This window comes from Drosophila serrata, unplaced genomic scaffold, assembly GCF_035046125.1.
Source record: "Drosophila serrata isolate PLE 108 unplaced genomic scaffold, ASM3504612v1 contig_293, whole genome shotgun sequence".
NCBI lineage: Eukaryota > Metazoa > Arthropoda > Insecta > Diptera > Drosophilidae > Drosophila > Drosophila serrata.
Genome location: NW_028257191.1, coordinates 834,220 through 848,023, shown reverse-complemented (window position 1 = coordinate 848,023; position 13,804 = coordinate 834,220). Strand labels below are relative to the sequence as shown.

General features: G+C 35.3%; 1 protein-coding gene across 1 annotated transcript; it reads right to left on the bottom strand.

Moving 5' to 3' along the window:
- Positions 1-1,945: 1,945 nt before the first annotated feature.
- LOC147643082 (uncharacterized) lies at positions 1,946-13,204 on the bottom strand. The gene is made up of 3 exons (XM_086836874.1): positions 12,857-13,204; positions 2,143-2,358; positions 1,946-1,954 (listed from the first exon to the last, which is right to left on the bottom strand). Exons 1-3 carry the CDS (start codon positions 13,202-13,204, stop codon positions 1,946-1,948), a joined length of 573 nt encoding a protein of 190 aa, XP_086693000.1.
- Positions 13,205-13,804: the final 600 nt, after the last annotated feature.

Below are 13,804 nucleotides of genomic sequence, written 5' to 3'. Positions count from 1 at the left end.
GTTCAAAAATGCGAATCATTATATTTCATAGCTTAGCCTAGCTTATCTAAGGTTGGCGAAGGCGAGGCGAATTCGCGAAGAGCGCGAGAGAGCTTTATTGCGCTCTCGCCTTCGCCCTAAACTAACTACACTAGACTTCAAAAATTATGAATTCAGCCAACAAATTTAATTAATTACTTTATGAAAATCTGATATTATTATCATATAACTGGCATAGTAGTATAGTGAATATAAGAATATTGTACAAGTTTGCATACTCTTCACCATTCCTCGCAACTGATAATTGTTCTCCTTCCCAGTTGTTAGCGGCACACGTTTCTCAGAAAGCCACTCAAAAAGCCTCCATCGTCAGGTTGAGTATATTAGCGTACTTCACCATAAATAATGCTTTGGGCAAACCCCACACCTGATTTGTAAACCTTGTAGGCCTTTGTTTAATAAAAACAGCGCGGGCTGGTTTAAATTAGCAGTTTTCTTATTTTCTTCTTATTGTCCGATGGCGGCCTTTTTCTAAAGTGACCGTCTACTCTTCCTCTTAAAATCTTGCTTTTTTCGGGCGCTTATTGATATGTTTTACGATATTTTATAATAATGATGATACACTAAGGCGCGAAAAAATATGATGTTTAAAATATTTATTTTTTTTATTAGTAAAAACACAAAGTTGCCCTGCTATGTTGATATCAAGTAAGCAGGACAACACTTGAATTTCTTTACGTTCCTAAAATCTTTTTAGGCCAGAACTTACCGTTAATTATTCGTGAAAGAATTAAATTTGTGTCTCCATTTTATATAAATATATACATATATATTATTTTTTAACTAAAAGTTGCCATGCGAAGTTGAAGAAGTCCTTCACACATCCAAGATATTTTGACTCCAGGATTTGCCGTTTATTATTCGCTGATTATTCGTAAAAAAATTAAATTTTTCGCTCGTTTGGTATTTTTTTTTTTAAATAAATGTTTTTCCCCCGATTTGGTAAAAAAGGTGGCAACGCCAAAGTAGTTCGACAGTAACTAAATTTGCGTGAGTGTGTGTGCATGCATGGATTGTTGTAAGAGCCCTGCAGTACCTGTCATCAGTAATTCATCAACGTTTCATCAACAGCGAAGGGGGTGCTGTTGATGATTCATCGATGACACGCCATACAAACTGTTGATGAATTTAACATGGGAATGTCCTAGGCTGTCATCAATAGAAATTCATCAACAATAAATCGATGATTCATCATCAATTCATCGATGTATTGTTGATGACGCATGTTTCATCAACAATTCATCGATGTTTCATTAAAAATTCATCGATGTTTTGTTGATGACACATCGATGAAACATCAACAATTCATCGATGTTTCATCAACAATTCATCGATGTTTCATCAACAATTGATAGATGTTTCATCAACAATTCATCGATGTTTCATCAACAAATCATTGATGAATCACCGATGTTTATGAATAAAATAATATAAATAATGAAATTAAAAATAGTTCTTATAATAATAATAATACAAAATAAGTTAAAAATAATAATAATACAATATTAATAATAATTATAATTAACACAAACATTTACATATTAAGATATTGTGGCAGGTATAACCGAGCGTTTTAATTCGTACTTCTTTATTTCACTCCACGCAACCGAATGTTCTACTTCTCCTGTTTCACATGATCTTAACATCTCTTAACATAGGCTTAACATAGATTGGCTTAACATAGATGGGCTTAACATACATTGGCTTAACATAGATGGGCTTAACATAGATGGGCTTAACATACATTGGGCTCTTTGCTAACCTACTACAATATTGAAAAGCGCTTGGACCACATTCCAAGACGTCTTCATTCCTTTTCTTTTTTTGTTCTGCGCCTCCAAATTTTTGGCGCAACGAAGGCTTTTAGTCAAGAGTTTGGCAGGTGGCTCCGTTGCATCAACTTGACTTATTGCATCTGAAAAAGGAAAATATGGAAAATTAATCGAAATCAAAATCTAAAAAAAAAATACATAATTACCTAAGAGTGCAGAGTAAAACTTCTTATGGTCTCGAAGGCTTTTTTTACTCTTCGCACCATCTATATTGTACTCTCAGTAAATTCCTTCGCGTAGGATATCTTGAGATATGTTAAGAAATACTTACAAGTTTCGGCAATGATTCCTCATTCATTAAGGAATCCGTTTTCTGGAGGTCTTCTTCCGTTTTTAGAGGAAACGAGACCTCCAGAGAACTCTTGTCCTGCGCCTTTTCCGTGAAAACGACCTTCACAAAGGCCGTTAGGGAACCGATGGCATCCGTCATCGCTGCAAGAGGAGTTTTAATAACCTCCACATCCTCCCGCATCTCCTTCGCATCTTTCTGTAGACCTTAATGATTAAAATGTTGTCATATGTAATAATTATTAAAAAATTTTAAATAAACTTTATAAAATACTATCAATTTTTTCCCAAAGGCATCGTTCTCTGTAGAAACAAACAAAATCATTATTTACTAAAATATCAGAGACATATACATAGAACATGCTGATTTGCCAGCCTGTGAATACTTACGGCTCATAACATGATCCATTGAGAAATTCTTAGCTGGAGAACTCATAATAAAGCTTAATAAATAAAAAATAAGAAATAAGAAGTAAGAAGTAAGAAGTAAGAAGTAAGAAGTAAGAAGTAAGAAGTAAGAAGTAAGAAGTAAGAAGTAAGAAGTAAGAAGTAAGAAGTAAGAAGTAAGAAGTAAGAAGTAAGAAGTAAGAAGTAAGAAGTAAGAAGTAAGAAGTAAGAAGTAAGAAGTAAGAAGTAAGAAGTAAGAAGTAAGAAGTAAGAAGTAAGAAGTAAGAAGTAAGAAGTAAGAAGTAAGAAGTAAGAAGTAAGAAGTAAGAAGTAAGAAGTAAGAAGTAAGAAGTAAGAAGTAAGAAGTAAGAAGTAAGAAGTAAGAAGTAAGAAGTAGAGAAGTAAGAAGTAAGAAGTAAGAAGTAAGAAGTAAGAAGTAAGAAGTAGAGAAGTAGAGAAGTAAGAAGTAGAGAAGTAAGAAGTAAGAAGTAAGAAGTAAGAAGTAAGAAGTAAGAAGTATGAAGTAAGAAGTAAGAAGTAAGAAGTAGAGAAGTAAGAAGTAAGAAGTAAGAAGTAAGAAGTAAGAAGTAAGAAGTAAGAAGTAAGAAGTAAGAAGTAAGAAGTAAGAAGTAAGAAGTAAGAAGTAAGAAGTAAGAAGTAAGAAGTCAGAAGTAAGAAGTAAGAAGTAAGAAGTAAGAAGTAAGAAGTAAGAAGTAAGAAGTAAGAAGTAAGAAGTAAGAAGTAAGAAGTAAGAAGTAAGAAGTAAGAAGTAAGAAGTAAGAAGTAAGAAGTAAGAAGTAAGAAGTAAGAAGTAAGAAGTAAGAAGTAAGAAGTAAGAAGTAAGAAGTAAGAAGTAAGAAATAATAAATAATAATACCTAGGTAAGGTTTTTTTTCAGTTTCTGAACCGGGTAGGTGAATATTTTAAAGATATATAGAACGATTTCGCTCTATATGTATATGCCCGATTCGTCCTATAAGACGCCTACGGACTAAACACCTCCCATTGAAATAAAAGCCTAATAATAATGCAGCAAGGGTATTAAAACTATCTTATTTTTATGAGGAAATCCAATGGCTTTCCTACAAAAATCAGTTACAGAAAACCTTTCTAAAGCGGAATCCTCTTCTAAAATACCCTCGCATATACCCACATCAAAGGAGCTTATTGGCTCATCATAAAAACTAAAGAGCTCAGAGAATCTTTTTCCTATAATAATAATTTCTCCCTCCTCTTCAACGAAGGAATCTATTTTAATAGGAACTATATCCTGAACAAAACAAAAATTATCGAGACTTTTCCCGCTAAGCTGACAACCTTTTAATTTCAAAATTCTGCCTTCTATTTTAATGTGTTGCTCTTCTTTTTTCACTAATTTCTCTTCGCAAATTTTCCTGTATATTTGTTCTAGAATTTGTGTGGATTTTCGGACAAAACGCTTTAGGGTCTGCAAATAATTTTCAAAGGCGTAAGACGAACCATTAATCGGATCTCCGACTACTTTGATTGTATCGCTTAAATGAAGCAAGCCGTGAACATTGTATGAAACACTGTTCTCGCCAAAAATCAAAGGGAAATTTTCAACAAAAACATTTAACATTTTCTGAGAAACGTTAATATTTTCTTTTTTATTGTATCCTTAAGAGCTATAATCCCAGTATACAATAAAAACTGTCTGAATTCTGTGGCTTTCCAGTTTGGGAGCTCCAACAAGGTTCTCGCCTTGCGTGCAATCTCTTTTGGAATATACCTACTTATTGACGTCAATGTTTTTGAAACAGTTCCCCTCTCAATGTTGCTCAATTTTTCTGCAACTTTGTTATTATACAATCTATATACAATTTTTCGCATTACACCTAGTTCGACCAGATGCATGCAGTCAAGAGGAACTTGTGTTACCATTAAAACTCCAAGTTTTTCAAAAGCGGACTGACTGTTCATTTAAATATTTCAAAGTGTGATGGCTAGGATACTTTCTGGTACGAAAATCTTCGTCGGAAATTGTATCCTCACACTTTGTGCTAAACGTTAAAACTGAATTAATTTTTGTTGCAACCTACAAGCACTTTGTACATCCATGGCTGGATGTGTGACCAGGAGTGCCTGTCACGTAAGCTCTTGCAGGAGCATCGCAAATAATTGACCTAAGCTTTTTTATTTAATATAGTGTTCCCATTCTGGATCATATTGTACAACTTGGTGAAAATTTTACTTAAAAATTCATCACTATTAAGAGGTTTGTTATACCCCATGAAAACACCTATTGGCAGAACAGGAAGATTTCGAATGTTATTAATTCGAATTAAAATTGGCCACAATTGGGCACGAGAACTATTAAATAACGGAAGTCCGTCAATATTGACATCAATACTTAGGTATTCTGGTATATCTTCTAAAGCTGCAATTTTTTCTAACTGTTTGCTTAAACCGATATGCAAATAAGAGCCCCCATTTATTTGCATAATATCAGATTTATTACTGCAATTAAATCTATAAAATGGCTTTATTTTTAAATTGTGACGATTAAGAATATCTATTAAATCTGTCGCACAATTTCTTGTAGGCTTATGTCTTAAATACCATTCTTTTAATTCGGCATAATTCGGCCAACATCTGCCATTTCTGCATCTATTCCTTCCTCAACATTTAAAATGTCTTCTACTTCTACATTTTGAAATTCTAAATTTTCTTCTAGGTCTCCTAGTTCTATATAATTGGAGGTTCCTGCAGCTGCTGCAAGTCTTATTCTTTCTTTCAATTTATCCTGCTCTTTCTTAACTAACCTACGCATTTGCCTTTTTCCAATCATTTTTAAATTTTTTTATTCCCTTAAAACCTGAAAAAAAGAATACGATGAAAACAAATGAAATGCTTTTAATTTAAAATTGAAATCAATTTCTATTCTTAAATGTTTATAAATTAATAATTAATTATTATTAATTAATTAATATTAATGTTCATTTTGAACATGGGCATTTCCAGAAAACGAAAATAAAAGTCTGCAAACTTGTGTTACTTAAATATATATTGTAAAAGGAAGTTGTAAAAACATATTTGTGATTGTAGCCTGAAGACAGGTTTTCAGCGATTTCAATATTGTACCGTTCGCCATCCTAAGTAGGACATACAGTTTGTGAAAAGAAAAATAGACGCCACCTGTACCATGCTACAGGCAGACCACCAAAGCTCTCCAGACGAGACCATTCTAAAATTTTGATACAGATCGATAAAAACCCGCCAACAACCCTTCGATAATTGGCTTTGGACTTAAAAAATGATTCCGGAAAAACAGGTTGCCATAAGACTGTGAGGAAAGTCCTGAATTGAGCAGAAGAGCGGAGAAATTTGGCCTGAATGACGTCACTTGTCCAAAAAGAAATGAATATAAACTGCACCAGGAAAACGAACCCAAGCTTAAATCGCAGCTATGCAGGACCTTGCTCCTGTTTATTTGCAAAGAAGTCATTGACACTCCTGTGGAAAGGCCAGATATAAATATAAATAGAACATTTTTGGGATTTTTCGAAAAAGAAAGTGACTAAACGGACTCCAACAAATAAAAAGGGTTTAATTAAAGTAGTACAAAATGGAAGAAAATTCCAGAATATTCCTATTTTACTATTATTATTTTTAAAGGGGTAGACCACCCTGAACGCCTGAAAATTTGACGGTTTTTATACCCTTGCAGGGTATTATAATTTCCGTCAGAAGTTTGCAACGCAGTGAAGGAGGCACCTCCGACCATATAAAGTATATGTATTCTTGATCAGCATCAACAGCCGAGTCGATCAAGCCATGTCCGTCTGTCCATTTCTACGCAAACTATTCTCTCAGTTTTTAAAGCTAGCTAAATGAAACTTTGTAGTTAGTCTTCCATATACTCTCACTCGTATATATGTCGGAACGGGCCGGATCGGACGACTATAACATAGTCATGATCGGACAATTAAAAAAAAAAAATAATAATAATAAAATGTATTTCTTGCTTAGTGATAAGAGTGTAGGCTCCGTACAAGTCGCAGTCGGCAGAGCGTCTACTCTATAGAAGTCGCAGTCGGCGCGTTGATGACGGGTTGATGACGGGTTGATGACAGTGGCTATTGATGACACGCGGTACTGCAGGGAGGGTGTCGACATCCAGGGCTGCATTTTAGTTGTCGGCCAAACTTTTTAGTATAAAAATTAATTAATTTGGACATTATATTTTGTTCGCATGAAGTGAAAAGTGGATCCGACACGAGGTTAAAGTGCGCAGATTAAAAAAAAATCATTGACAACATGCCTGCAGGTAGACCACCTTCAATTGCTAAAGGCTTAATTGTTGACGCCGTTCTGAAATATAAATGCGATTTAATAGACTTAAATGTAAACATTGTTCCACCCAGTAATATATCAGCATGGAGCTTGAAAACAAAGTTTAATCGCCCACTATATGAACATACATACATACATATGTATATTCATCGTGGTCAACAATCGTTTTTACCTCAAAATGTGCATAACGGGAAAAGTGTCGACTCCAAACAAAATGGTTAAAACGAATTGCAAGTTCTCAGAAAACGGATCTGATGATTCTTACTTTGAAACTGGAATCTTCCGATTTTTAATAACTTTTACCAAGTTAGAGTTCGATCAGCTTATAGTAGAAACTTCTAAAAAGTACAAGAACAATAAAAGTGCTGTTCCTCAACGGGTTTTGAATATCTTGCATCGTCAAAAATGGACTGAGCTTTTTTCAAATCGAGTTTATGAAGAATTTCGACTGTCCCATGGATATCATTTTAAAAACTATTTTATCAACTCTGACAAGGCGACAGGTAAATTTTAAGGTATGTACTACACATATGTTTAAACCTTAAAGCTTACAAAAAAAAAGAACCTCTCTTGCAAATAACTTTCACCATTTTGGGCAAATAAGAGTTCTCATTGGCTATCGGTTTATTAAGATGGCAAACTGCTGGCGCCATTTTAACTTTGTTGGCCATTCCTTCACTAGGAAGGCTATTTAAACTACAGCATCTTTATTATACCTCTGCGGGCTATCAACATTTTCGTTAGAAGTTTGCAACGCACAGATCTTGATCAGCAACAACACCGGAATTTAAATAAAATTAATTTTCACCAATCTTTTACCTAATTAAATTAATTATTTTAAATTTAATTTAATTAATTACTTTATGAAAATCTGATATTATTATCATATAACTGGCATAGTAGTATAGTGAATATAAGAATATTGTACAAGTTTGCATACTCTTCACCATTCCTCGCAACTGATAATTGTTCTCCTTCCCAGTTGTTAGCGGCACACGTTTCTCAGAAAGCCACTCAAAAAGCCTCCATCGTCAGGTTGAGTATATTAGCGTACTTCACCATAAATAATGCTTTGGGCAAACCCCACACCTGATTTGTAAACCTTGTAGGCCTTTGTTTAATAAAAACGCGCGGGCTGGTTTAAATTAGCAGTTTTCTTATTTTCTTCTTATTGTCCGATGGCGGCCTTTTTCTAAAGTGACCGTCTACTCTTCCTCTTAAAATCTTGCTTTTTTCGGGCGCTTATTGATATGTTTTACGATATTTTATAATAATGATGATACACTAAGGCGCGAAAAAATATGATGTTTAAAATATATATTTTTTTTATTAGTAAAAACACAAAGTTGAGCTGCTATGTTGATATCAAGTAAGCAGGACAACACTTGAATTTCTTTACGTTCCCAAAATCTTTTTAGGCCAGAACTTACCGTTAATTATTCGTGAAAGAATTAAATTTGTGTCTCCATTTTATATAAAAATATACATATATATTATTTTTTTAACTAAAAGTTGCCCTGCGAAGTTGAAGAAGTCCTTCACACATCCAAGATATTTTTACTCCAGGATTTGCCGTTTATTATTCGCTGATTATTCGTAAAAAAATTAAATTTTTCGCTCGTTTGGTATTTTTTCTTTTAAATGTTTTTCCCCCGATTTGGTAAAAAAGGTGGCAACGCCAAAGTAGTTCGACAGTAACTAAATTTGCGTGAGTGTGTGCGCATGCATGTATTGTTGTAAGAGCCCTGCAGTACCTGTCATCAGTAATTCATCAACGTTTCATCAACAGCGAAGGGGGTGCTGTTGATGATTCATCGATGACACGCCATACAAACTGTTGATGAATTTAACATGGGCATGTCCTAGGCTGTCATCAATAGAAATTCATCAACAATAAATCGATGATTCATCATCAATTCATCGATGTATTGTTGATGACGCATGTTTTATCAACAATTCATCGATGTTTCATCAAAAATTCATCGATGTTTTGTTGATGACACATCGATGAAACATCAACAATTCATCGATGTTTCATCAACAAATCATTGATGAATCATCGATGTTTATGAATAAAATAATATAAATAATGAAATTAAAAATAGTTCTTATAATAATAATAATACAAAATAAGTTAAAAATAATAATACAATATTAATAATAATTATAATTAACACAAACACTTACATATTAAGATATTGTGGCAGGTATAACCGAGCGTTTTAATTCGTACTTCTTTATTTCACTCCACGCAACCGAATGTTCTACTTCTCCTGTTTCACATGATCTTAACATCTCTTAACATAGGCTTAACATAGATTGGCTTAACATAGATGGGCTTAACATACATTGGGCTCTCTGCTAGCCTACTACAATTCGGCCATCCTGACCATCTGGATCCCCTGATTCAGGTTTCTTTTGAGATAAACATTTTTTGTAACTAATTCTTCGTTTTCTTAAAGTAAGTTTATCGAAAAATGGTTTCTTTATGACTTCGTTCGTTTTTCAATCCAAGGTTTTATGTTTTGAGCACTCCAAACACCCTTGTATGGATTCCGAGAAACTTGAAAACCTTCAACATCCTTTAACAAAAACCTGTCATTACGCAGCATTTTAGCTATTACATACGGTCCCTTATTCTTTGGGATTAACTTCCTAGCAACTCCCGTAGTACTGTCAAAATTTTTAACCATTACATAATCTCCTATAGCATAATCCTTTGGCTTTTTCCTTGTTTTATCATAATATGTTTCGTTATACGCCTGTGCTCGATTTTGATTATCTACAGCTAGTTTTCTGATTTCCTCTAAACTTTCTACCTGTGTTGTATCGTTGATTTCTTCCAATCTCTCCCTGAGCTCATCAATAATATGACTTTTTTGCTCTACGCCGAAGAGCATCTTGCTAGGAACTTGTTTAATACTTCGGTGTATAGTGTTATTGAGTGTAAATTCAACATTCTCTATTACATTATCCCAGTGTATTCCATTTTCAGGTTCAGTTAACTTTGCTATCATTGGTCCTATAGTCCTGTTTATGCGTTCCACTTGTCCACTGTCGCTATCTTCAAATGTTTAATATTGTTTTCCGTTGCGAATTGTGCGAATTCATTAGATGTGAAACAACTGCCTCTATCAGAAACTATACATTTCGGTTTGCTGTACCACCTGAAATAGTCGGCTAAAGCTTTTAGAACTTCTTTTGTGTTTATCGTCTTTGTCGTATATAATCTAACAAATTTCGTGAACACATCTACTATTAAAAATATGTGTTTATTTGCTCTTCCTGCTGCAACTGGTCCATAATGGTCGATGTGTAACAAATCAAAAGGCTTATCCCCTTTTGGAATGCTATGTAAGAAACCTTCTGATTTTCCAGAGTTTGGAGAAAATGCTACACATTTTAGGCAGTTTTCTATGTGACTTTGGCATTTTTTTTTGATGTTCTTAAACCAATAACCCCTCGTAATCACTTCTATCATTTTATTTCTGCCAATATGTCCAAGCTCATTGTGGTATTTGTGCAAAACGTGACTTTCCATTTCTTCAGGTACGAAGAATAATAAACGGTCGTCATTAGTTTTCCTGTAAACAACGCCATTTCTCATTTCGAACAGTTTGTGCTGACTTCTTTCTAGTTCTTCTTTAATTTTTTGTATTTTTAAATCTTTTGATTGACAGATTAAGAGATTGTCTTCAAAACTAGTGGTTTCTACTACTAAAATGTTACATCTGCTCAAAGCATCTACGTGTTGCATTTTTGTCCCGGATCTATGGATGAGTTCATAATCATAATTTTGAAGTTCAAGTGCCCATCGTGCGATTCTAGGATTTAGTTCGACTCTGTTCAAAGTAAGCGTTAGAGAATTGCAATCGGTTATTATTTTGAAATGTCTGCCTTGTAAATAGATTCGGAATTTACGCAAGGCGTAGATAATGGCCAGAGTTTCCAGCTCAAAGCTGTGATACTTTGCTTCAGTCTCAGTGCTTCGCTTAGAAAAATAGAACACGGGATGGAGTTTTCCATCTCCCTTTCTTTGCATCAATACCGCACCAAAGCCCATAGAACTTGCATCGCAATGCAATTCAACGTCGTCTTTGTGATTATAAATGGCTAAAACCGGTGCCTCTATAAGTTTTTTCTTAAGGTTTAAAAAACAATTTAGCTCTCTTTCTTCAAAAAAAAATTCCTTGTCTTTTTTTAAAATATCGTAAAGTGGCTTAGCTAACGTAGAGAAATCTTTTATAAATCTTCTAAAGTAGGAACATAAACCTAAAAAACTTTGGACGTTGTGTACTTTTTCAGGAATTGGAAAATTTTTAATAGCATCAATACCCCTGTCATCAGCTCTGATTCCTTTTTTATCAATGAAAAATCCCAGGTACTTTATACTGGATTGCATAAACTCACATTTGTCCATACGAAGTTCTAACTTGTTGTTAACCAGTCTTATGAACACTTCTTTTAATACGATTAAATGATCTTCCATGTTTGCGCTGGCTATCAATATGTCATCCATATATACGATGACTTTATTTTCGCGTATTAAATCCGAAAAAATCTTATTTACAAAGCGCTGGAATACTGCTGATGCGTTCTTGATGCCCATGGGCATCCTTAAATACTCGAATTGTCCAAGGGGAGTGACAAATGATGTATATTTCACAGAATCTGCGCCAACGAATACGTGAAAATATCCATTTTTTAAATCTAGTTTTGAAAATACACTTTTATTCACTAATTTGTCTAAAAGGTCGTCTATTAAAGGCAACGGATAATTGTCCTTTATTAAATTTTCGATAGTCGATGCATAAACGCAAATCTCCTGTTTTTTTCTTTACCAGCACAATAGGAGAAGCGTATTCCGAATCACTGTTTCTTATTATGCCCATGTCTAAATATTCGTCTAGCAGCTTCTGAAGCTGCTCCTTCTCACTAAAAGAAAGCCGTCTGTGTGAGCAACTGAAAGGTTTAGAATTGTCTAAACTAATTTTCATTTCGCATTTGGTAAAAGGGACATCTGGTCTCTTTGCTTTGACATAAAATTCTTCGAACATTTGGACAAATCTACATTTTGTTTCATAGTTTACTATGAAGTAGCTGTAGTCTAAAAACTGATCATCGACTACGTTTATGTTCAACATTTCGTTTTCAAAGTTGTCTGTCCTTTCAATCTGCGGCATCTCATCAAAGCCTTGAATGTTTCTTGCATGTGGTTGACTTTCTATGTTCTTTCCGCTACTAGTTTCCTTTTTCGAAAATTTTCCCATAACAGTTGAGTTTATCAACGCTTTTTTCTTGACAGTTTTATTTTCTAATATCTTCTCTTCGCAACCTAACATTTTCTCTTTAACAGCTTCATCTCCTAACAGTTGCTCTTTAACAGTTTCATCTCCTAACAGTTGCTCTTTAACAGTTTCATTTCCTAATGGTTTCTCTCTAACAGTTTCAATTCCTAACAGTTGCTTTTTAACAGTTTCATTTCCCAATAGTTTCTCTCTAACAGTTTCATTTCCCAATAGTTTCTCTCTAACAGTTTCATTTCCATTAATATTTTCGCTGGAATTGCAATTGGGTACTACGGCAGTTGCTATTTGTTGATGATTTTCCTCTGAACGCGAGTTCAAATCATAGGTGCCTTCATTGCTAATATTAAAATCTCCGTCAATACCAAGGGTGCCTAGATTTATGCTCAAACCATAATGATCCATGAAATCCCTTCCTAGGATTGCATCGTGTTTCATTGACTCATTAGCGACGACAATAATTTCAAATTTAATTTTTATTTTTCCTTTTAAAACGTAACAGAAAGTTTTTCCAAAAATTTCAAGTCGGCTCTTGTTTAAACCATGATAAATTTCGTTCACGTTTTCCAATGATACTTTAGATGGAATTTTGGATTGCTTAATGAAAGATATCGCGCTTCCTGAGTCTATGAGGCATTTTGCAATAATGGGTTCAGTAAAATCAATAAAAAAAATTCTTAATCTTCTTACGTAGTTGTTAACGTTGCTGCCGTTGTTACTTTTCCGTTGGCGGCATTCTCCTACGAAATGGCCCATCTCACCGTAAGCATAGCAGGATCCTGGTTGCCTTGATGGTTTTCGACAGTCCTTCGCAAAATGGCCCTTGGAGTTGCAGTTCTTACAGCGCAAGTTGTTGGCCTCCGACGTCTCCGGTGTCGACTTCTTCGTAGCATAGTTTCCGGCTTGTGGAAGGCGCACGTTGGCAAATGCCAGCAGCATTTGCTCAGGATCAGCGAATCTCTGGATGCGGGCTTGATCACGCAAGCTCGCCGTTGCGATTCCGTCGATAAGATGCTCGAGTAGCTCCTTTGTGTCCATGTTGATGGTTTAGGACATCATTAATTTCTCTTCAAAATACATGGTGAAACGCTCATCCCTGTTCCATTTGCGTTGCTCAAATTTCCGACGACGCTCTGCTTTAGACGCCGTTTCACCAAAAGCCACGATCAGTTGCTCGCACAACCGTTCAAACGAATCCAGCATTCGTGTAGGGTTGGCATGCAGCCAGCGTTGTGCGTTGCCTCTCAGTTTGTTGACGAGCAACATCCGCAGACTGTCGCCGTCAAGATTGTAAATCTGACCGAGGTTCCTGAGGTGATCCACCCAGTTTCGAGCGCAAATGTCGCCTTCGAAATCGATGGCCGCTTCCTTGGCAAAAGAGAGTGGTCTAGCCCCGGCATGGCGTCTGTCTTCCTGGGCGCCGTCAGTACCGCAGCTTGGCTGTTGATGTTGTTGCTGGCTTTCGGCGCCTTGTTGTCGCGCCTGTATTGCGACGCGCGTCTCTCATTGTTCCATTTGAATTCGTTGAATGGTGCTGAGTTCTTCGAATTGTTGTTGCTGAGCGGCGCCACGAGCTTCTGCTTGTTGCAACGCATTTTCCTGCGAAACGAGTGTGGCCCGCACTCTTGGTCTGGAAAA

Bases quoted from the DNA above. Each gene is read 5' to 3' on its own strand.
- LOC147643082 (XM_086836874.1), bottom strand. From the start codon at position 13,204: ATGGACACAAAGGAGCTACTCGAGCATCTTATCGACGGAATCGCAACG. The intron at 2,359-12,856 runs GTAAGAAGATTA...TAAGGTCTACAG, and splicing joins GCAGCAACGTTAACAACTAC to AAAGATGCGAAGGAGATGCG.